Genomic DNA, 23,637 nt, shown 5'->3' with positions numbered 1-23,637 from the left:
CAGCAATGACTTTTTCAGTTGCCTTAAGATTTATAATAAGATTTGATATTAAAGTTTGTATGAGATGAAATCTGTCATGGAGAAATTATCACAATTCTTTTTAATAAACTTCATTATCATAAGGATAACTGAACATTCATATTAATACCTTCAGTTGTATTTGCATAAAAGCAATGGAAAATGTTCTGAATATACTTTTACTATTGGAAAGAATGTATTATCCATTTAATAATGCTGAAAATAAATTGTTGCAGATCAATCAAGCAACTCATGACCAGGCAGTGGTGTTGCAAACTGCTCTGCAGAACATTCCCAATCCAACTTCAGAGTGCATGTTAAGAAATGTAGCAATACGCCTTGCACAGCAAATATCTGACGAGGTTAGTATGGTTAAATATTGAGCGCTTCCAAACTCTTTGACTTGAAGACTGGGAGTGGCTGTGGTAGATGATTAAGCTAGATGATTAAGTAACTAAATTGTGTTTCTGTAAGTCTGATGCAAGGGTATGGACTTCTGTAGCATGGTTTCACTTTTAAATACATACTTATACTGTATGAAATGGTACATTATTTATTATATTTGTCTGCTTCGGTTTTCAGGCTTCAAAGTTTATTCCTGATATTTGTGTTATTAGAGCAGTGCAAAAAATAGTATGGGCTTCTGGATGTGGATCAGTACAATTGGTATTCAGCTCAAATGAAGATATTAGCAAAATTTATGAAAAGGTAAGAAAGCTGAACCAGTACTAATTGATTTTAATAGTAAGAACTATACTAAGAAACCAAACTTCATGTGTTCTGTTTATAAATAATAGACATTGCTATGGTCGCTCTTCTAATTTTATTGGTATAATGTTAGTGTATCTTAGTATAAAGATGTTTTTACAATTATTCAGAGAATATATGTAATTTTGCAATTTCATATCTATACATTAAAATTAAGGCAATTGGTTTTATCACAAAATTGCTTAATTCATTATTTCGCTGTGTTTAAGTAAATCTGTAGATCAGGGGTGTCAAACCCAATTTCATTGAGGATCGTATCAGCATTATGGTTCCCTTCAAAGGATCAGGAAGGTGTGGCTTGCTGTGACTAGCTGGGCTTTAGTGGCTGGGCATGGCCAGCCTGACATCACTCATGTCAGGGAGCAAGGGAGACAGGCAAGGCTGGGAGGGGGATCCGAAGGTCTCCAGTGGAGGAAGGGGAGACCAGGGCGAGCATCAAATTTTCACCCACCAGAGGAGTCTCGCCATCCCCTGGACATAAGGCCTTCGGGGGGAGAGCTTACTAATTGAATTGTAATTGTAAGGCCAAGAGGCATGTTCTCCATTTATCTTTCACTCATATAAGCAATCCTTACTAGTGGCAGTAGTTTTTGCAAGACTATTCCCACTGAGTCTGTGGGACAAAGATAGACCCCACGGATGAGGAGACGGGAGCACAGGGTGGCACAAGCCAAGTATTGGCGGGGGCCAGCTCCAGATTGCTCTCGCCACCATGTGGCACTCACAGTGGTCATATCAGGGAGTGGGAAGCCTGGGTTCCACACTCTCTGGGATGGTGCCAATTTGCTGGGATAGTCTCTTGCCGTCACTAAAGAAAACTCACACCCTTGGAAAGGCAGGCATCCAGTGACGCATAAGCCACCCCATGGAGAAGGACTAGGGCACCCTGGGGTGTGGGACCAATGGAATGCCACAGCTCAAGTAAGAGAGAAGGGCGGGTGCAGATATGCTGCTCATTATTTCCCAAAGTCCTTGATTTTCACATATCTGCTGTAGATACACATAAAATCTGTACAGTGATCCCCCGGGTATTGCGATCCAGATCATTGCGAAATGGCTATATGGCGATTTTGCAACCCGGAAGTAAAAACACCATCTGCGCATGCGCGCCCTTTTTTCTATGGGCACGCATGCGTAGATGGCGCCGGGCAGATCAGCTGCTGGGCGGCTTCCCTAGGTCTTCCCCCTCTTGCTGGCGGGAGGGCGAGCGGCGGGCATCAGCGAGGAGTTTCCCCACCGCCCACGCAAACTCCTCGCTGCCGCTTGCCCGCCCTTCGCCCGCCCACGCCGTTCATTCTCGCCGCTTCCCAGCTGAGTCCTGAAGCGAATTGGCTTCAGGACTCAGCTGGGAAGCGCGAGCGAGCGGCGCCAGCGAACGGCTTGTCCGCCGCCTGCCTGCCCGCTAGCAAGGAGCCGAAGATTGGGGGCCGCGCGGCTGTTTTAAAACGTCGCCGCCGGCATGGGGGTCTTGCCAGCACCCCCCGGACCCCCAACCCGGGTTTGGGGGGCTGCTAGGAAGCCCCCCATGCCGGAGGCGACATTTTAAAACAGCCGCGCGGCTTCCCAATGAGTCCCGAAGACAAGCGCGGAAGTTCGCCTTTGACTTTTGTCTTCGGGACTCAGTTGGCAAGCCGCGCGGCTGTTTTAAAATGTCGCCGCCGGCATGGGGGGGTTTCCTAGCAGCCCCCCAAACCCGGGTTGGGGGTCCGGGGGGTGCTGGCAAGCCCCCCATGCCGGCGGCGACGTTTTAAAACAGCCGCGCGGCCCCCAATCTTTGGCTCCTCGCTAGCGCTGCGGAAGTAAAAACACCATCTGCGCATGCGCAGATGGTGTTTTTACTTCCGCAGTGCTACTTCGCTAAAACCCGATCATTGCTAGGGGTCCTGGAACGGAACCCTCACAATGATCGGGGGATCACTGTACTTATATGCATATCTCACATGACATTCATGTATTCCAGTGGGATTTCTTTCATGTTGTGAAATAGTTGGAAGAAATATTTTTCTTTTGTAAAATATTAAAATAATTAACAACAGATGCTTACCTATTGTATCATCTGTACCCTATGCTACATCTGAAAGTAAATATAAATATAATCGGACTTACATGTTTATTATTTTTAGTAAAATTATAACTTCAGAAAAGAAGTATGACTATTGCTTGTGGTGGATCTAGGCTAATTCTGTGGCTTGGATTTTGGTAGTAAAGCTGGTGCCTTCGGAGACAGGTGATAGTCTCAAACCGGAGGACAGGAAAGCAGAGACATTGTTACAAAAGATGCATCAGATGGCCAGTTGGGGATTCTGAGCGGCAGCTGCAGCGTCCTCCTTCAATAGGGCTTCGATAATGTGGATTCAAGAGATGCAATCCAGACTTGGGCCCGAGGAAGGTCATCTGTGCCAAGATCTGAGTAAGTTGCTAGCAGCAGCGGAATTCTTTCTCAGCTGATGCCACCCTCCACGCGGCAAAGTTCTCAGCGAGAGGCATGGCGACTACACTCTCATCACAACGCCTTCTATAGCTGAGGAATTGGCAGGCCGATTTGAAATCAAAATGGCGTTTGGCCTCGGCCCCCTTTCAGGACTCCAAGCTCTTTGGGGAAGCATTGGAATCGGTCCTCATAGAGGACAGGGACAAGAGAAAGGTGCTTCCCAAGGCCCACAAATGACAGGATCGCCGGCCCGCTCCCTTCACACCACAACAGTCCTTTCATTGGGAGCCTTCCTCAAATACGGGCCAGAATCCAAGGACATATTCACAAGGCCAATATAACCAGCCTTCATTCAGAGATCGTGGATCGTTCCAAGATAGATCAAGAGGTTACCATCTGACAAGACGCCCGTTTAGGAGCAGTAGCCAGAGAGGCTTCAAATGCACCAAGTGACTCAGCCACGTTACATCCCATAGGAGGCAAGCTTCAACGTTTCAACGCTTCCTGGCGGTCTACATCCTCCGACAAATGAGGATTAGCCACGGTGTCACAAAGTCTACGGTTGGAATTTCTCCAACCCCCACCCAATTGCTTCTTACACTGCCCAGTGCTACGAGACCCCCAAAAGAGGGCACAGTTGCGCCAGGAAATTGCCCATCTTTTGGACATTCAAGCTATAGTCACTCGTGCCCTCATCACCTCGAGGCTCGACTGCTGTAATGCTTTCTACATGGGGCTACCTTTGAAGAAAGTTTGGAAACTTCAGATCGTGCAGAATGCAGCTGCGAGAGCAATCATGGGCTTCTCTAAATATGCCCATGTTACTCCAACACTCCGCAGTCTGCACTGGTTGCCGATCAGTTTCTGGTCACAATTCAAAGTGTTGGTTATGACCTATTAAGCCCTACATGGCATCGGACCAGAATATCTCTGGGACTGCGTTCTGCCGCACAAATCCCAGCAACCGGTTAGGTCCCACAGAGTGGGCCTTCTCTGGGTCCCGTCGACTAAACAATGTCGTCTGGCGGGACCCAGGGGAGGAGCCTTCTCTGTGGTGGCTCCGACCCTCTGGAACCAGTTCCCCCCAGAGATTAGGATTGCCCCCACCCTCCTTGCCTTTCGGAAACTCCTTAAAACCCACCTTTGCCGTCAGTCATGGGGGAATTGAAACATCTCCCCCTTGCCCATGTAGTTTCTGTGTATGATTCGACTGTGTGCTTGTTTTTTATATATTGGGGTTTCTTTTGGATTTTTTAACCTAAAACTGTAATTTAGATTGCTAAATATTAGATTTGTTACTATGTATTGTTTACCATTGTTGTGAGCCGCCCCGAGTCTACGGAGAGGGGCCGCATATAAATCCAATAAATCTAATCTAATCTAATCTATGGAGAAGGTGTCCCGGCGAAGGCATGGGCTTCTACTCGGTACTCTTCATTGTCCCCAAAAGCCTCCAGAGGCTGCAGAATGGTCCTCAATTTAAAACAGTTGAATACCTTAATACGTTACAGAAGGTTCAGGATGCTTACCTCCACATCCCCATCTACCCGGCACATCGGAGATTATTTCGCTTCTGCCTGGAAGGGACGCACTACCAGTATTGGGCCATGCCATTTGGTCTTTCCTCTGCCCCTTGGACATTCACAAAGTTATTAGATGTCCTGACAGCCAACCTCTGCTCTCAGTCCATCCGTTTGATGGCCTACTTGGACGACATAATTATACTGTCCAAGTCCCCATCAAGGGCGAGGGAGGATTTGGCCCTAACAAATCAGACACTGGAGACACACGGCTTTACCATCAACAAGGCAAAGAGCTACTTCTCTCCCACAACCAAATTATTGCACCTGGGTTTCATCATAAACACGGCCTCAGGTACCGTGTCCCTGTCTCCAGAGAGGCAGGCCAGCATTCGTCATTTGATTTTCAGTCTTCAACATCAAAGACGAGTCCCCTTGTCTCTACTTTCCAAGATACTTGGGACCTTGGTGTCAGCCATAGGCATTGTGCCGTGGGCCCGACATCACATCCGGACCCTACAGTGGTTCCTTCTTCCCGCACAGAGGGCCAAGGTGAATCACTCTCACAGGCAAGTCCGTCTACCTCAAGAGGTCAGAAATTCACTAACGTGATGGACATCCCCAGCGCTACTTCAGGGGTCTTCCTTTCACATTCAAGATTGCGTCATCCTTACCATGGATGCCAATCTTTCGGGCTGGGGGGCCCACATTGGGTCTCACATGATTGAAGGACTCTGGACCGGTCAATATCAACTTCCTTGAACTCAAGGCAGTGTTTCTTGCCCTCCAGTCATTCATCTCTCTAGTTCAGGGCAGACATGTGTTGGTGCTAACGGACAACATCGCGACCAGATCCCACCTAAAACATCAAGGGGGCACGAAGTCACATCGACTCATGAGGGAAGCCACAAACCTTTTCAACTGGGCCGAAATTCACCTGGCATCGTTGGCAGTGGAACACATTGCCGGAACGACAAATACGCAAGCAGACTGGTTGAGCAGAGCTGCTCTGGATCCTTCGGAGTGGAGCCTAGACCCGAGACTATTTCAGCAATTAGTTCTCCGATTCGGGACTCCGTTGGTAGAACTTTTTGCGACCCATGTCAACGCTCAGCTCCAGAGATTTTATACCCACTTCCCATCGCCGGCAGAAAAGGTCAATGCCCTATTATCCTCCTGGCCCCGAGGTCTTTTATATGCCTTCCCCCCCACGAGCCTCATTCCGAGGGTAGTGGACAAAATTATAGAGGAGAGAGCGGAAGTGTTGATGGTGGCACCCCATTGGCCACGCCGGCCATGGTTCTCAGACATAGTAGCTCTGTCGGTGTTCCCCCTGGAGGATCCCAGATCAGGATATTTCTCTCAGCCAGGGGACCTTAAGTCACCCAGATCCCCAGTGATTTCACCTGACCGTCTGGCACTTAAGAGGAACAGACTAAGAAACCAGCAACTACCGGAGTAGGTCATTACCACCATGCAAGCCGCTCGCTGTCCATCGACCTCCAGAATATACCAGGCGACGTGGTCGGCCTTCTGTGACTTTTGTGCCAAACAACAGACGAGCCCTAGGGAGGCATCAGTGATTCCAGTCCTGGAATTCTTACAGGCGGAGATTGAACAGGGTTTGGCCCCTAACACCCTAAGGAGGCAGGTGGCAGCTCTTTCGACCATTGTTCAGGTGACAGAGGCACACTCGTTATCCCATCACCCATGGGTGAAGGACTTCATCCAAGGAGCCTCAAACAAGCACTCCCCACCGATCCACAGGTTTCCATCATGGGACCTTTCACTCGTCCTATGGGCACTCACGGGACCCCCATTTGAGCCCCTGAGATCGATTCCACTCTATCTTCTATCCATTAAGACAGCCTTCCTCATAGCAATAACTTCGGCTTGTAGAGTGTCCGAAATATCGGCCCTATCTGTTCATCCGGATCTTTGTATCTTCCATCCGGATAGGGTCATTCTACGATTGGACCCCTCCTTTATACCAAAGGTGAACACTACCTTTCATAGGAGACAACTCGTGCTTCCTGACTTTTGCACTCACGGTAGCCATCCTACGGAACTCAGGTGGCACAAGATCGATGTCAGACGAGCACTGAAGAGCTACATTAGGAGGACCGAACCATTCAGGAAGTCTGAAACGTTGTTCATCTCCTTTTCACAGCACAAGATGGGGCTTGGATTGTCTTCACAATCCATCAGCTGTTGGCTTCGGGACTGTATTAGCCAAGCGTACAAGGCAAGCGCTCAACCTCTGCTGCCAGGAGTGACAGCCCATTCGACCTGGAGTGCGGCTACATCAGCAGCATGGTCAACTCAAGCGTCTATTGGAAGACATTTGCCGAGCAGCGACCTGGGCGGCTCCGTCCACATTTATTCGCCATTATAAGTTGGACTCTTTCGCTTCGGCGGAAGCAGTATTCGGAAGACGAGTTCTACAACGAGTGTGCTCCCCTCCAACGACCTTGACGCAACCTTCTCCCACCCATTTTGGACTCTCCTTCCAAGTGCAGTGGAGAAGACCCATTGTACCTACCTGAACGGTCTTCTTGATGCACTGGAAGAAGAGTCCAAACCCACCTGGCATTGTTCTGGTTCAGGGACGCCGGAGTATTTGGTTTCACTTAAGTTATGTGTTCTTCGTTAATGTTGAAAGTAAATTATAGTTATCTTTATATTGTCTTCGTTTTAAAAATTGAACCCATGGGGGGCTGCCAGGGGGCGGTACCTAGTCAGTTATGTTAATTTAAACTCAGTCTCTACCAATTGGATTGGTAAATTACCCATGTTGGACTCTCCTTCCAGTGCATCGAGAAGACCATTCAGGTAGGTACAACGGGTCTTTTGCCTCTGAACATGAATGATTGTGGAATAAGGCATTCCTGCAGCGGGCAGACGATGTGGAGGCAAACGGAATGGAGACAGAGGCGAGCTGAGGAAGCAGCAGGTTTCAACTGGGCTGAAACCGGAGGAGAAACAGTGGGGTGGGGGAACTCGAGAGGAGGAGGAGGGGGAGAGAGGGAGATGGGGTGGGCAGGGGTAGGAGTGGGGGTTGAAAGGAACAAGAACCATGTGCGTGCGCTCCCCCCCAAACTTTCCGTGCACTTGCATGTTCACTCTCTCGTGCTCTCACACACGCACCCTCCCTTCCTTCCCTCCAAATTGGCGTCTTCTTTCCTGCGCTCAACTTCGCTCTCCTTTTGCTGTTGGCTGCAAAAGAGGGAGAAGGTTTCTCTCGCGCACTCGCTCTCCTGTCCGCTACAAGGACACTGCGGCTCGTCTCTTGCTTGCTCACTTGCTCTCCTGCCGGCTACAAGGACAGGGAGGCACCGCATCAGGACTTTCTCCCCACAGTGTCCTTGTAGCAGCCAGGAGAGCAAGCACAAGAGACAAAAGAGGTTTCTCCGGCCGCTCGAAGAAAGAAGGTCGCTGTTTCTTCCCCACCAGCACTTGGATCAACTGCGGGGAAAATGTACAGAGTAGAGCCGAGAGGAGGGTAGGGGAAATGCTGGCATGGAAGAAACAGCAACCCTTCCATGGGATCGTCCTCTCGCAATGAAAACAGTCTTCCCCAGAGTTGATCCATGCACTGGCATGGAAGAGACAGCGACCCTTCCACGGGACCATCCTCTCGCAATGAAAACAGCCTTATCCGCAGTTGATCCAAGCGCTGGCCGGGAAGAAACGGCCCCCACCTACTTCTTAACTGACTGAACGAGGAAAAAGTGGTGCAGAAGGGACGGCATGAAGGCTGTTTTTATTTTGAGAGGACAGTCCTGTGGAAGGGTCGCTGTTTCTTCCCCGCTAGTACTTGGATCAACTGTGGGGAAAATGTACAGAGTAGAGTCCAGAGGAAGGTAGGGAAAGTGCTGGCATGGAGGAAACAGACCCCTTTCGTTACGTTTCCAGGACATCCAACTCGCATTTCTTACTTCCCCCACCCTTTTCTTACGTTTCCAGGCATCCCGCTATTATTTCTTCCTCCACACGTACCCTTCCCCTGCCTCCAAGCACTCGCTAGCCTTGCTTTATCCACCTGCCACCCTGGGGTGGCTGCGGAGAGCTCCTTGGATGCGCCGTTTTCTAGCAGGGGGGAGGGGAGAGACCCCGCACGGGAAAGCCTGGCTCCAGTTCCCTTTTGATCATCAGAGCCTGCAAACTTAAAAGCGCTTGTTTTGGCCGCTACTCGCAGCAGTAGCAGGGACAGAAGCGAGGGTTCATAAGACAAAAATGGTTCGTGAGAAGAGGCAAAAAAATCCTGAACGCCTGGTTCGTATCTCGAAAAGTTTGTATGTAGAGGCGCTCCTAAGGTACCAATATATACACAAAATTGAGGTAATTAATTAAAACCTTAAAATGTTTGATTCTTGACAAAATGCTAAAATTAGATTCAGATAATCACAAGTAGGCAATCATGGCCAAGGGTTGTATTTACTTTCCTCTTGTGCAGTTTTCATCACCATAAATCCCTTGTGTGTAATTTGAAGTCCTGTGAAATCTATTTCAGTTCAGCATAGTTAGATTATTGTTTTACACTATGCTTTATCAGCTCTTCAAATCTTTAATTCCATTTTCAGATTTTATTTTAGTATACCATTAAAGATGTTAAGTTTGAGCTTGAAGGAACAATTAAGAAAGTAATTGATCCCACTTTATCATATATGTTAAGCTGTTTATTTTTGCTTTATTTTATAGACAAATGCAGGCAATGAACCAGATTCAGAAGATGAACAAGTTTGCTGTGAAGCACTTGAAGCAATGACGCTTTGTTTTGCTTTAATTCCAACTGCACTAGATGCACTAAGTAAAGAAAAAGCATGGCAAACATTTATTATTGATTTGTTATTGCATTGTCACAGCAAGTAAGTCATTTTAATATTTCATTTATTTTATAAACTGTTTCCCAGTCAGTAGTATCCTTGAGGGAAGGCAGATTGACAGAAATCACATGGTGCCAATTCAGTTCATTGTGACATAACATATATACATGCAAAAGAGTGCTGGGGCATGATACTGATGAAAGCAAGCTCATTGGACACCTATGCATCTAAAGCAATTGCAGGTGGTCAGCATAGTAAATAATGTACAACTATTGGATTGTAATTTGCATTTATTTCATTATATTTTTGTTTTATTATGGGTCCTGATTACTGTAGTGTTGTGATACAGTTTACTTATATTAAATACATATATTTACTTAGAATTCCCTCAACATTGTCAGACTTTCAACATTGTCAGACTTTTTACTAAATCTGCACTTCTATTTCTACTAGTTTTTTTCCCCCTCATCATTTCTATCATCCTTTTCCTCCCACTTAGGGCTGTATGACTGTAACTTGTTGCTTGTATCCTAAGATTTTTATTAATATTGATTGTTTCTTCATTGCTTATTTGACTCCTGTGACAATCCTTAAGTGTTGTACCACATGATTCTTGACAAATGTATCTTTTTCTTTTATGTACGCTGAGAGCATATGCACCAAGACAAATTTCTTGTGTGTCCAATCACACTTGGCCAATAAAATTCTATTCTATTCTATTCTATATGCTGCTTAGGTGAACAATGTTCCTTTCCTTATCTCTGATATTTAATAACTTTTAGTCACACAGCCTGCCAAATATTTTTTCCTTCTCCTGTGTGCTGCTTGGAGTGTCCAAGCATGGGTTAACTTCTTGTTTGTTAGCCAGGGACTGAATAAGAAATATCTAGCCATGCCTCCTTGGTCCGCACTGAGCCAGTTGTTTTACTCAGTCGAGCCAAGAGGGACACAAAATATATTTCTCTACTCAATTTTTCAACAACAGACAGGACTTTCCCTTGATCCTCCTAATTTACAGGTTTTACTAATTCCTATCTCTCCCGGGAGGGTATATGTGCATTTTTAAAATTACAATCGGGTGTGCTTGTCTGGAGTTCCGGTGAGGCTTGAAAAAGCTGGCTATTGGTAAATCGGGTTTCCCACTTACATGGCTGCTGAAGTATGGTGCACATTTTAAAAATCACAAGGGGGGCTTGTCCAGAGCTCTCACAAGGCTTCGCTAATTGGAGACCCAAGGGGACCGGTTTTCTGGGAGTCTGTCTTTCGATCCCATGCTTGTTCTGCATCTGCTTGGTCGTACCTGGAACGGGAGTTCTTGCCTGGAGCTCCGGCAAGACACCGAGGTGCATTTCAAGGGCCAATCAGCTGTGAGTCGGGTCGCTCATTCGAGTGATTTTGGCAACAGGTTGGCTTCTGGTGTACTTGTCCAGTTTTGTAGTGGGGCTCCAGAGATGAATGATAAACTGTTACTTGGTGACAGTGAGCTTCTGCTCATAGGGCTATCCCTTCCGTTACTGAATGTTGCACTTCAGGAAAAGAGCTGGGGGAAGAGGGTTCTCCCAGCCTCCACCTTTGATTGAAACAACATCCTCTGTCCAGAAATCTGACAGGGCTTGTCAGCTGAACCGCTGCCCTTGACGATGGGGCAGATTAGCTTGCCCACCTGATTCAGCTAGGAGCAGACAGCAAGGGTCTTGGCACCTGGAGATCTCACTCCCCAGGAGGTGGTTGTTGGACAGGTTTATTTTCTGTCTCGGTCATGCGCATTGGGGGCTTGCTCATCAATTGCTATTGCTGGAATTGGTCACATGTGTTCCTAGCTCTTTAACTGCTGGTGTTGGTTTAGATAGCAAGCAAATTTCCTTGTTCCTTTTCTTCCCTTCTGCCGCATGGTGTTTGGGATCTTTCTTGCTAACCTCCTCTGTGTGACACCGTCTCATTCCTGGGTGCAGATTCCCTTGCAAGCTGCACAGATGCAACAAGATCGCAGAGATTACAAAGGGATCTGGTGAACTCTTTATCTCTTCTTTTGTCTTGTTTTTGTTGTGGCCTGTCCATGATCTGCTCAGCTAATCACGGATTTTGAGGATCGAGAGATGAGTACGTTTTGGTATCCTAGGCCAGTGTACTTGGCACCCGAGTTGAGAGTGAAGAGGATCAGTGTTAGATCCACTGGTCCTTCTTTTTCTCCAGATTCAATTTTAAAGTCACATCCCAAGTGAGCGTTCTTTCTGTTGAGTCGATCTCAGCTGTGCACAATCCAGTAGATCTATGAGGACAGATTCTGGAAGCACAGCAGCAGGATGGCTTTGTGGAGCAACAAAAGCAGGAGCTTTGGCTTGAGTCTCCCTGGACTTTTTCCAACAATCTGCTCCATTTTTGAGACAAGTTGTATGTTCTAGCGGGCCCGTTTTGTGGTCTGATCCTAAGCCAGTGCCATGATAATCCTGCAGCAGGACATTTTGGTCTCTTCAAGACCCTCCACCTAGTTTCTCGGACTTTTTGGTGGCCTAGACTTCAGCATGATGTCCATTCCTATGTGACTTCTTGTGTTCGTTGTCGTCAAACCAAGACAGCCATGGGAGCACCTCCTGGATTGTTGCAGCCTTTGCCAATGTCAGAGAGACCCTGGGGGCCATTTCCATAGATTTCCTAATGAATGTGCACCTTTCCGCAGGTTGCACATCTGTGCTCATGGTGGTTGACATGCTGACAAAGATGGCACATTGCATTCCGTCGAGGAGTGCCGACTGCTCTCATCACTGCTCGTCTGTTTATTCACCATTTTTAAATTATACAGTCTGCCAAATTAGAATGGTTCGGATAGAGGAGTTCAGTTCACTGCTGAATTCTGGAATAAGGCCCTCAAGGTCCAAGTGTGTCTAGCATCCATGCATCACCCGTAGACTGATGGAGGCACGCAGAGTACTTTGCAGTGGCCGAATTCTCTTTTAACAACTCCCAACACACTTCCGCTCAGATCACTCCTTTCTTCGCCATTTATGGCTATTACCCCAGATTCTTTCTGCTCAGGCTCCTTGATTCTCCAGTTTTTGTAGCGGAGGATTTCTTGCCTGAGCTCCAGGCCGTTCACCAGATGGTGAAACGGTACCTGAATAGAGCTAAAGAAGATTATAAGAGATTTGTAAACCGCTCTTGTCAAGCAGCCCCATCTTTGGCTGTTGGAGACCGAGTTTGACAGTCTACTAAACATTTATCCTCAAAGAAACCGCTCCGTAAGCTTGACCATTGGTATTTGGGTCCATTCATAGTGGAAAAAGTCACCAGTGTTTCATCAGTACTTTCTTGTTCCAAAAAGTCCTGCCTGTCTACTTCATCCTCTTGATCAAGCCCCGTCAGTGCCCAGTGTTCAAAATGATCTGCCCAAGTCAGAGATTATCAGCATTCAAGATTCCCAGTGGATAAAAGGCCGGTTCCAGTACCTCGTTGATTGAAAGGAAGATGGACCAGACAATTAAACTTGGGTGGATGCGACTTCCATTCAAGCTCCTGATTTGGTTTGTGCCTTTCATGACCAGTTTCCATCCAGACCGCATCCCCACCGACAGACCCAGGAGAAGGGCCCTGCTGTGAGGGATAGTGTTGTGGCCAGTCCACATCCTGCTCAGCTGATCACAAATTTTGAGGATCGAGAGACAGGTGTGGTATCCTAGGCCTGTGTACTTGGCACCCAAGTCTGAGAGTGAAGAGGATGTGGAGTTAGAGGCTGAAAGCCAACCAGAGACTATGGTACCTCCAGAAGTGTTATTGATTGACTCAGGAGATGACAGAGAACCTCTTATAGACGCGCGGGTGTGCAGAACTATGACCAGGCAGCATTATTTCAGGTTTGGGTGTGAATAGTGTGAATACTTCTATAGAACACGTGGCCACACTCTGTGGCTATATAAAGGGAGGTCTCATGAGGAACCAGTGGAAGCGACAATGTTCCAGCAATGACAAGGTGTGGACTCCAGGCTTTAGAGATTGTGTTTGCTTCTAGACAGCTTTAAATACCTACATTCTGCTCATCTGGGACTTCTGCCAAAATGCTGTGAGTTTGTGTGATTAATAGATCCTTCAAAGAGACTTTTAATGAGTTCTTGGACTCCAGCCTGAAAAGTTATGGGTGGCTTCTCAGTTTTTGATAACGTTTCTTTTACTTTTTTCTGCTATGAATTTTTTTTTTTACTAATATATATTGCTATCTTATATACTTCTGGCTGTTTGTGTGTGAACTTATTTTCTGGAGTGTCCTCGCTTAGACAGAACAGTTTTGTGACCATATTTTTTGCATAATGGCAGATAAAGCAAAAAAAGGGAAAATCAATTGCAAAACTACTCCTGCTAGAGACTTAGAGTACTCCAAATTTGGCCATAAGTCTCTGATAGGGGGACCCCGGGCAGAGTAAGACTCAGAAAGATTCTTCTAAAAAGCATTTTTCTGCTGAAGATAGAGAAACTTAGAAGCGTCTGAGATCCCTTGAAAAGCACATTTTTAAGGCATGTCAGCAATTTGCAAGATCTTTGTCTCCTGTTCAGGAGAGAAAAACCCTAGTAGAGAAGGGACTCCTGAAAATGCTGGATGGTCTCCAGATGTGGAAACTGAAGCTCCCATCCTGGAAGCAGCAGGTATCAGATCTGCAGATAGGTCCTTAGCTAGCATGAGGACTACTGAATTGAATCAGTCTCACTTAGTGACCAGATATGTACCATCTGCTACTTTTACTCCAACTACAGCAGGCCTCAGGGCTGGGGGATCTAAGGGACTATTTCTGCCCTAGGATATTAGAGATCTCCTTGCATTTGCTATTTCACAGGGGGTTGCTGCAGAAGTGCAGAACGGGTTTTTCACCTGACCTCCAGGAGGAGGTCCATTCACAGTGAGCATTCTAGTGTTTCAGGGGACAGTTTAGTAGACCAGGACCTCTCTGAAGATGAATGCTCCAATTCCTGACCGGCCTTCTTATTCTGGCCTCTTTAAGCTATCCTTATTTAAATCTCTTTTACACAAAGCCAAAATGATGTCCCCCATGGGATTAGCTGGCATTTTATCAGATCCGGAACAGAGGGTTGATTCCACAGAGGGTGTTTTTTCTGAACTAGTTCTGGAAAAAGAGACTGTCCCAACACCCGTGATGTTTGTTGATGTGATCCAACATCAGTGGAATCAACCTGCTTCTCAAAATGTATCCAGTAAAAATGACAAATGATTCTATAAATGGGATCAGACTTGGAGGATCTTCTCCAGCTCCCAATAATTGATACTCCAGTAACCAATCTTGTCTCTTCCTTAGTTCTCCCTGCTGACCTTTCGGAGGAATTGAAGTTGAAGGTTCGCAAAGCAGAGATGGCAGCCCATAAGGTGCACCTGGCTTTGGCCTGGTTCATCAGGGCAACCACAACAGTTTCATTCTTTAATAGAAATTTAATTTCATTATTTAATAGAAATTCGGTTTTATGGATTATACAGTTGTTGACTAAGATGTCACCTGAGGATTCACATCTACGGCAGGTCTAAACAAACTCCTGGTGGCTGCTAAATTTTCTGCATCTCAATGCTGAAAAATTTGCTTTTAGAGTCATTGCCGCCAATGTCATATCCCACAGTGGCTTCACCACTGGCAAGCAAATATGAAATCTAAATGGTGCACATTTTAAAGGGGACATTTTTTTGATGATTCCTTAGATCCTATTCTAGTGGAAAGCAGGGACAAGAGGAAGGTTTTACCTTCCACTTACAGAAGAGCAAATCATCATATGACACCTTATTTTATGAGACAGCCATTTTGCCAGGACCCAGGGCCTAGTGGTTTCCAATAACAGCACCCCTCCTACTGTGGGTTGTATTGTCCCATGGACAGGTCAGGGGGTAGAGATAGAGGCAGACAATACTTCCAGAACAGAAAGCCATTTTGAGGGCCAGGTAACCGGCCCATTTGCAGATCCAAATGACTCCCACTCCGACACCCTTTGGTGGTTGGCTAAATCGATTCAGCCACTAGGGAATGGAGGCTATTACATCGGATTCTTGTTATAAACAGTAACTCTGGGGCTCACTTTAGAGTTGATCACCATTCAACCAAGACACTTTATTCAATGCCCAATAGCCACCAATCAGACCAAAACACTTCATGGAATTCAAAATCCAACATTTGTTGGATATGGATATAACCACCATAGAGACAGTACCCCAGAACAGGATTCTCTTCCTGGTTTCAAGAGTTTGGGGGGGGGGGGATTTTAGATTTAAACTCCTCAATCTATTTGGCATACAAAAATTCAAGATTTAATCTCTGAAATCAATCCTCATTTGCATCAGATTAGGCAATTATCTCACCTCTATAGACTTCAAAGAGGCCTATCTTCATGTGCCCATTCAAACATCGCACAGAAGGTTTCTGAGATTCTGGGGGGCGGGAGGGATGCATTATTAATACAAGGCCTGCCATTCGACCTTGCACCTTCATCAAGATGTTGGTAGCATTGGCGGCCTCCCTTAGGGTGAGGCCAATATGTTGGTGGACGTCCCCGACCATGACAAAGCGTTGCCTTTTCATAGAATCTTTCCGCATCACAATCAAGACACATGCCAGTCACTTTGGATGGGAAGCTCACGCCCAGTCCCTAGTGGCTCAAGGATGTTGGAGCTCATCACACTTGACAAACATCATCAATTTGTTAGAGCTCAAGGCGGTTCCTCTTCCTCTACATCATTTCAGACATCTAGTGACAGACCAGCATGTCTTAATTCTAACCAACAATGTGGCAGCCCAGAGTCGCATCAGTCGCCAAGGGGGCACTTGTTCCACCAATCTTATGCAGGAGGCATGGCAGCTGGCCCTTAGGACGAAGTACCACGTCCGATCCATGAAAGCAGAACACATCTCCAGGAAAGCAAATCTTTAGGCAGATTGGCTCAACAGGACCACAATAGATCATGCAAAGTGACACCTGCACCTGGATTTGTTTGAAGAACTGTCCTGGATGTTAGGTCAACCTGTGGTGGACCTATTTGTCCATCCATCCAATACTCACTTCCCAGGCTTTTCTCCAGGTTCTCAGTTTTTGGGGTGGAAGAGGTCAATGCCCTTTGTGGCCCATGGCTGCAGGGGTAATTGTATGCCTTCCCTCCTCTTTCGATCATTCCGAGAGTGATAGAGAAGTTACTGGCAGAGAGGGCAGAGATTCTCCTCATTGCCCCTCTTTGGCCCAGTCGTTCCTGGTTCACAGACCTGGTCAGCCTGTTGGTTTCCAGTCCCTGGAAGATTCCCGATCACAGAAAATCTCTCAGCCAGGGGACAGTTCTCAACCTAGATCCCCAGTGGTTACATCTCACAATATGGCACTTGAACAGCAGATCCTGAATAGGGTTTCCAGGAGATGTGATCAACAACATTCAGGCTTCCAGGAGGGCATCCACCAATTGGTTGTATGACACTACTTGTCAGCATTTTGTCGTTTCTGTGGCGTTCATGAGGTCACTCCAACTGTGGCATCAATTCTACATGTTCTGAGTTTTCTGCAGGAAGGGTTGACCAAGGGCCTAGCTCTCAATATCCTTCATAGGTAGGCAGCTGCTTTATCCACAGTTTTGGTCTTCGGGGGGTCTTCAGTCCTTGTCCTTTCATCCTAAGGTCCATAGTTTTCTCAAGGAGGCTGTCAGCATTCTAAATAGCATCTGAGAAATAAAACAAGTCCCAGTCCATTTCTCTCAATCAGAGCTTGATTTATTAACAGAACCATGTTAGCTACGCCATTGTCATTCCGATTCTGAGTACTTCCCAGAATCCCACCCAGGTTAAGGTTCATCTTACATCCGCCACACCCACAAGTTCATCACGAGAGCCAGTCTGTGTGCTTATCAACTTCCTCTTCTCTTCAGGTGAGGCAGAACAAACGGTGGCTTTGGCATGGAAAAAGGAATCTTTGGAATCTTTCCCCTCTGACTACTCACTACCCCTCCCATCCCTCCTTATGTTGTGTCAGGCTGAACTCTTTAAACTCCACATGAAGACTCTGGCCTGACAAAGGCAGCCAATCTAAAACAACCAAGGGTACACCATTATCCGTCCTGGGACTTCACCCTGGTCTTACAGGCCCTGACTAGACAACCATTTGAGTCATTGCGATCTACTAGTCTCTGGTTGCTCATCCTTAAGATAGTTTTCCTGGTGGCTACCACCTCTGCCAGGAGGATTTCTGAACTAACGGCTCTATTGGTTCGCTTTGACTGATGCATCTTCCATTCAGATAGAGTCCTTTCTCCCAAAAGTTAATTCCTTGTTTCATAGGACTCAATAACTTATTTTTCCAAGTTTCTGCCCAAATCCGTCCCATCCTAGGGAAAGGTTGTGGCATACTTTAGATGTCAGGAGAGCTCTCCCTATATATATCAAATGGATGGCCGCTTTTCGCAGATTTGAATCCTTATTTGTGTCATTTCAATCTACATCAAAGGCTCACCTTCTAGTGTAGGTCGTTGGCTGGAGGTTTGTATTGTGAAAACGTATGAAATCAAAGCTGTTTCTTTCCCAGGCCACATTACTGCTCATTCTACGCGAAGTGCAACCACTATTGCAGCATGAGCCATGCAAGCATCCATTGAGGACATTTGCAGGGCAGCGACCTGGACAACTCCATTATCATTTATTAGGCACTTTAAAATTGATTCCTTTGCTTCATCTGAGGCTTTGTTTGATAGGAGAGTTCCACAGAGGGTTCTTTTCATCTCATGCTTTCCACATCCCATGCTTAGACACTCCAAGCAGGAGAATGAATGTTGTCTTACCTGAATGTTCCTTCTATGTGCGCTGCGGGAGTATGCAACCCACCTTGTGGCTGTTCTGGTCCAGAGTAAGGACATTGGATTTCCCCTTGACTACCTACAAATCTAAGTCCTTGTAAAACAACTGGCTCAGTGGGAGCGGAGGAGAAGGAGGCGTGGCCAGATATTTCTTATTCAGTCCCTGGCTAACAGGCAAGAAGTTAACCCATACTTGGCCACTCTCGAGCACTCTTAGAAGGAATGTTCAGGTAAGACAATATTCATTCCCAATGTCCTGAGATAGATTGGTGATAGTGCTGCTCGTGAAAAAGAAAAAGAAATAGGGCTCTTAAGTATGAATAGGTATAAACACTTGTGATAGACTTGCTTTGAATGTTTCATCAGTAGAAGAAAGGGGGTTTTTGTCAGAAGGGAAAGGATAATTGCAGCCTCCCATGTTCTCTTAAAGTCAACTCCAGAGGTTACTCTAATGATCTAGATCAGATTTGCTGAGTATATAAAGGATATGATGGATTGCACTAAGGATGAAAAAAAGAGAGTTTTTTTAAAGAATTAAATAGAATTACAAAAAAATTATATGGCAGGGTAAGAAACCAAGAATAAAACAAAGTTTGCTAGAAGACCGGAAAGAGAGAGGAGGGCTAGCACTCCTTAATTGGAAGTTATATTATCAAGCAACAGCACTAACGTGGATAAAAGAATGGCTAACCCTTGAAAATTGAAGACTACTTAATCTAGAAGGTCATGACTTAATGCTAGGCTGGCATGCCTTCGTATGGTATGAAAAGTTTAAAAATTCATTCATACTTTAAAAGTAATATTATTAGGAAAGCACTAATAGATGTTTGGAACGAGATAAGGAAAAATCATTTTTTAGTAATGCCAGAATGGATTTCACCGATAGAAGCTATTTCACACCCAAATTTGTTAAAAGAAATTAAAATATGGAAATATAGAGACCTATTGGATAATCAACTAAAATTGAAAACAAAACAAGAACTGCATGAGATAGGCATCGACATTGATTGGTGGCAGTATGCCCAGATTAATTCTAGATACCAAAAAGATGTCAGAACTTTTTTAAAAAAAAAGATAATAACATACTTGGGAAATTATTAATTCAAAATCAAGGGAAATTAATTGGGAAGTTATATAAATATTTAATAAACTATAAAACGATAGGTTGGATACTGAAAGACAACATGATCAGTTGGTGTAAAAAATTTAGAAAAGAAATAAATTTAGATACATGGGAAAGGGTATGGGTCTATAATTGGAAAATAACTAAATCAATTCCTTTTAAAGAAAACCAAATTAAGATATAGATGGCACCTTCCACCATATAGGATTTCAAAGATGTTTCCAAATACCTCTCCTATTTGTTGGAAATGTAAAAAAGAAATTGGTACATATTTTCATACACGGTGAACCTGCCCCAAAGCCAAGATCTATTGGAATAAGGTAGAAAAATGGTTAAAGGAAATAACAAATAAGGCATCACTGATACTAAATACAAAAAAGAAATACAGTATATTATTTAATAATTCATATATTAGTAGTGGCAAGAATTACATTTGCACAAAAATGGAAAGAAAAGGAAATTCCAAAAGACGAAGATGTTTTTAAGAAAATTATGGAATGTGCAGAATTAGATATGATGACGAGACAGTTAAATAATCAAATGGAAACAGAGTTTTATAAAACTTGGGAGAAAGTATATAATTGGTGGAATGTAAAAAAGTATTATTAACAGTATACAAACATATTCTAGAAAACTTAAATTTGTTAAATTGAATAAATGACATATTGAAATTTTATAGATAAGTCTTTAGTTTTATTAATTGATTTTAATTATCTTAACCACAATGTTATAATGGAAATGTTGAAGTAGATGTTATATTATAGCAGTATATTAAGAAATTTTATGGTTAAGTTTTTAGTTTTATTAATTGATTCTACGTAATTATCTTAACTACAATGTCAAAATGGAAATACTGAAGTAGATGTCATATTATAGTAGTATATTAAGAATTATGTTTCTTTTTAAAATTCTATCTTTCTGTGTTGATCTGAACCACATTTAGTCTTCTTTTTTTGTATTAGCAAGACTTCTATGCTTAGTGGAGCAATGGTAGCTCCTTTAAATGTTAAATGTTGTCTGTCCTGTTTGTCTTAAAGAAAAACCAATAAAAATATTTGAAGAAAAGAAATAACAGAGAGTTAGGGTCAGGGGTGGGTTCCTACTGGTTTGCTAGGGTGCGTTATTACAGTAGCGGCATGCAGATTGCACAATTTGCATGTGACCACTCCGGTGCCGGCTTCTCTGGTCTATCAGGCAGCTCGCCATCATTTTTTAAAAAAATTGGGACCTTTTTTTGCTTTCTATGCATGTGCAAAAGCAAAATCACACGAGGTGACATTCGTGCATGCAAGATTTCGGTGATTTTTTACTTCCACTCATGCCTAGGAGCAAAAAGTGTTCCCTCTTGAGATTTTGACGGTTTTTTGCTTCCTGCGCATGTGCAGATGGAAAATCACACGAGCGCCTGAATTGCCAGGATGCATGCACACCGCACCAGTATGCCAGTAAGTGCAACTTGCCCCTGATTACAGTGTATATCCTTTATATAACCCTAAAATTAGTTTTATTTAAAATTTGTTCATTAATCTCTTCTTTTTTCTGGTTGAAATTGTTAGAACTGTTCGGCAAATGGCACAGGAGCAATTCTTCTTAATGGCTACCCGATGTTGTATGGGACAACGACCTCTTCTTTTTTTTATAACTCTGTTATTTACTGTGTTAGGGGTAAGACATTTTAAACTTTATCATTTGGATATATATTCCAATATCATAGGAAATAGTACATATTTAATTTTAGTTACTATACTTCCATATTTTTCTCAAATCAATATATGAAAAGTCTTTATTCAAAAAAGGCAGATTTTCTGCCATTCTGTCTTGTAAATTGCCTTACCTTCTGAATATATACACTGTATGATAAACTTATAAATGGACAGTTGTTCCATGTAAATTATATTATGATTATATTTTAGACATCTATGAGTAATTTGCTGTGATGCTGGTACAGTTTTACTTAGTCTTTTTCCTCTTTAATATTAAACTTCTGTTTGAATATGATTCAAACTCTTGTTATATTAGAAATGTGTCAATTTCATTAGCTTCAATATGTTGATGTTAACATTTATTCAAATATGCTTACAATATTTTAATTAGTATATTGTTTAAAGATATAATATTAGTATAATATAAGTAAAAGATAAAATGCAACTACTGAAAATAAAACCCTAAAATTACTGTATTAACTTTTACTAAACCATTTTGACTGCTTCTTTACATCCATTTGTATTAAAAGCTGAGGTGGTTTTCAGAACTGATTCACATAAATCATAGAAACTATTCTAAAATTAACAGTAATTACAGACTACCACCATCTTTTGCTCTGTTGTTTTTTAAATTTTAAATTTAATTTTGCTTTCCTGAGCAAGCTTTGTCTAGAGCATATAGTAGAGCATTTCTTGTACTCTAAATGTTACTACATTACACCATATTTCATATTTTGCAATTTATGGTTAGGATTTAAGGAATTGTAATATAAAAAGGTTGGTGAGATCTTAGAGTTACACTACTCTAGAGGTGGGCTGCTGCCAGAACGGCTGATTGTGCGCAGTTCCAGGGCTCTGGAACACAAATGCAGATTGAGCTCAATTACGCTTCCTGCACCTGTGCTGGTAGCAAAAATGGGCACAGGGCTGTGTGCGCGGGTGTGTTTCAGCAAGGTTTTTTGCTTCCCTGCATGCGCGTCCCTGTGCGTGATTTTGCTACCTGCACAGGTGTAGGAAGTGTAATTGCGCTCAATCCCACACTCACTTTCCAGAGCTGCAGAGCTGTACGCAATTAGGCGTTCTGGCAGCAGCCCACCTATGCACTACTCCCACATCCTGGCTAGTGCAGGAATCTACTACAACATCCCTATCAAATGTTTACCTCCTGAAATAGTTTGCTTTACTGCTGAACAGCTCTTACCATTAAAACTGTTTCCTCATTTCCAGCTGAAACCTTCATTTAATTAAAATACATTTTATATTGTCCTGTTTTATAGAATACTGAACAATTCTGCCCTATCTTGTACATTATAATTGTGAAAAATTGACAAAACAATTTTCATGTGCTCCCACCTTTGCCTAGATTAAAAATATTGAAGGACCTCAAACTTCTACAGATAACCTTCATTTAGTGATCATATTGGGATCAGCAACTTGTTCATTAAGAGAAATGATAACTAAGTGAAACTTACTCTGCTGATGATCTTCAGCTTCCCTTTACGGATTTGATCATAAAGTTCCTTTTTCATCACTTGTACAGTTGCTTTATGAGGCAGTTGCTAAGCATATTTATAGTACATACTTCCCTCCAGACTTCTTTTCATCTTGGTTGTTCATTTTTGGACATGGCTTTAGTTTGTCAATGGCCTTCATAAAATATGATAATATGACTTAATATTGCAGGTGTCATCTGACCTAAGCAAAATAGAGAGGAACAATGGCCTACATTAGTGATGGCAAACTTTTTCTGGGTTGGGTGTCAAAAGGGTGTGCATATGTGAGATAGCACGCATGTGTGCCCACACCCATAATGCATTGCCCTCTACACATGCATGTACATAACCCCTACACTATCCCCCATGCATGCGTACACCCTCTCGCAATGCCCACACACACATGCGCACAGGCCTCACTGAAGGCCTAGACTTTGGTAGGCCCATTGGTTCAGGAGGCTTTCCTCAAGCCTGGGGAGAGTGACAACGGCCAAAAAGAAGGCCGAAAATCAGCTGACTAGAGCTCTCGCGTGCGCTCAGATATTGCTCCGCGTGCCACCTGTGGCACCCATGCCATAGGTTCACCATCACTGGCCAAGAACAGGTGGCACATGAAACATATCTGCCAGAATGTGAGCTGTTGCCCTAGCTCAGCTCCAGCACGTATGCGCATGGTGGCCAGCTGATTTTCAGCTCACCTGGAGGTTCTGGGAGGGTCTTTTTGGCCTCCAGAGGGCTTCTGGGGAGGTGGGGCAGGCCATTTTCATCCACCCTAAGCTCCAGGGATGTCTCTGGAGCCTGAAGAGGATGATAAATGGGCCTACCAGACTCACTGGAAATCAGGAAATTGGGGAGAGGGGGATATGCACGTATGGGGATGGAGCACATGGGGGGCATTGAATTATAGGTGTGGAAACGCATGTGCATGCGGTAGTGTGCACACACTTGC

General features: G+C 44.2%; 1 protein-coding gene across 1 annotated transcript in view; it reads left to right on the top strand.

Moving 5' to 3' along the window:
• Positions 1-23,637, top strand: part of USP9X (ubiquitin specific peptidase 9 X-linked) — a 270,458-nt gene that overhangs the window by 161,550 nt on the left and 85,271 nt on the right. The window contains exons 25-28 of the mRNA XM_070750538.1: positions 255-380; positions 601-726; positions 9,439-9,605; positions 21,049-21,157. Coding sequence (XP_070606639.1) covers positions 255-380; positions 601-726; positions 9,439-9,605; positions 21,049-21,157 — 528 coding nt within the window. The remainder of the gene's footprint in view (positions 1-254; positions 381-600; positions 727-9,438; positions 9,606-21,048; positions 21,158-23,637) is intronic.

This window comes from Erythrolamprus reginae, chromosome 4 (genome assembly GCF_031021105.1).
Source record: "Erythrolamprus reginae isolate rEryReg1 chromosome 4, rEryReg1.hap1, whole genome shotgun sequence".
Classification (NCBI taxonomy): Eukaryota; Metazoa; Chordata; class Lepidosauria; order Squamata; family Dipsadidae; genus Erythrolamprus; species Erythrolamprus reginae.
Note: the sequence above shows the minus strand (reverse complement) of the source record. Positions and strands in the feature narration are given on the sequence as shown.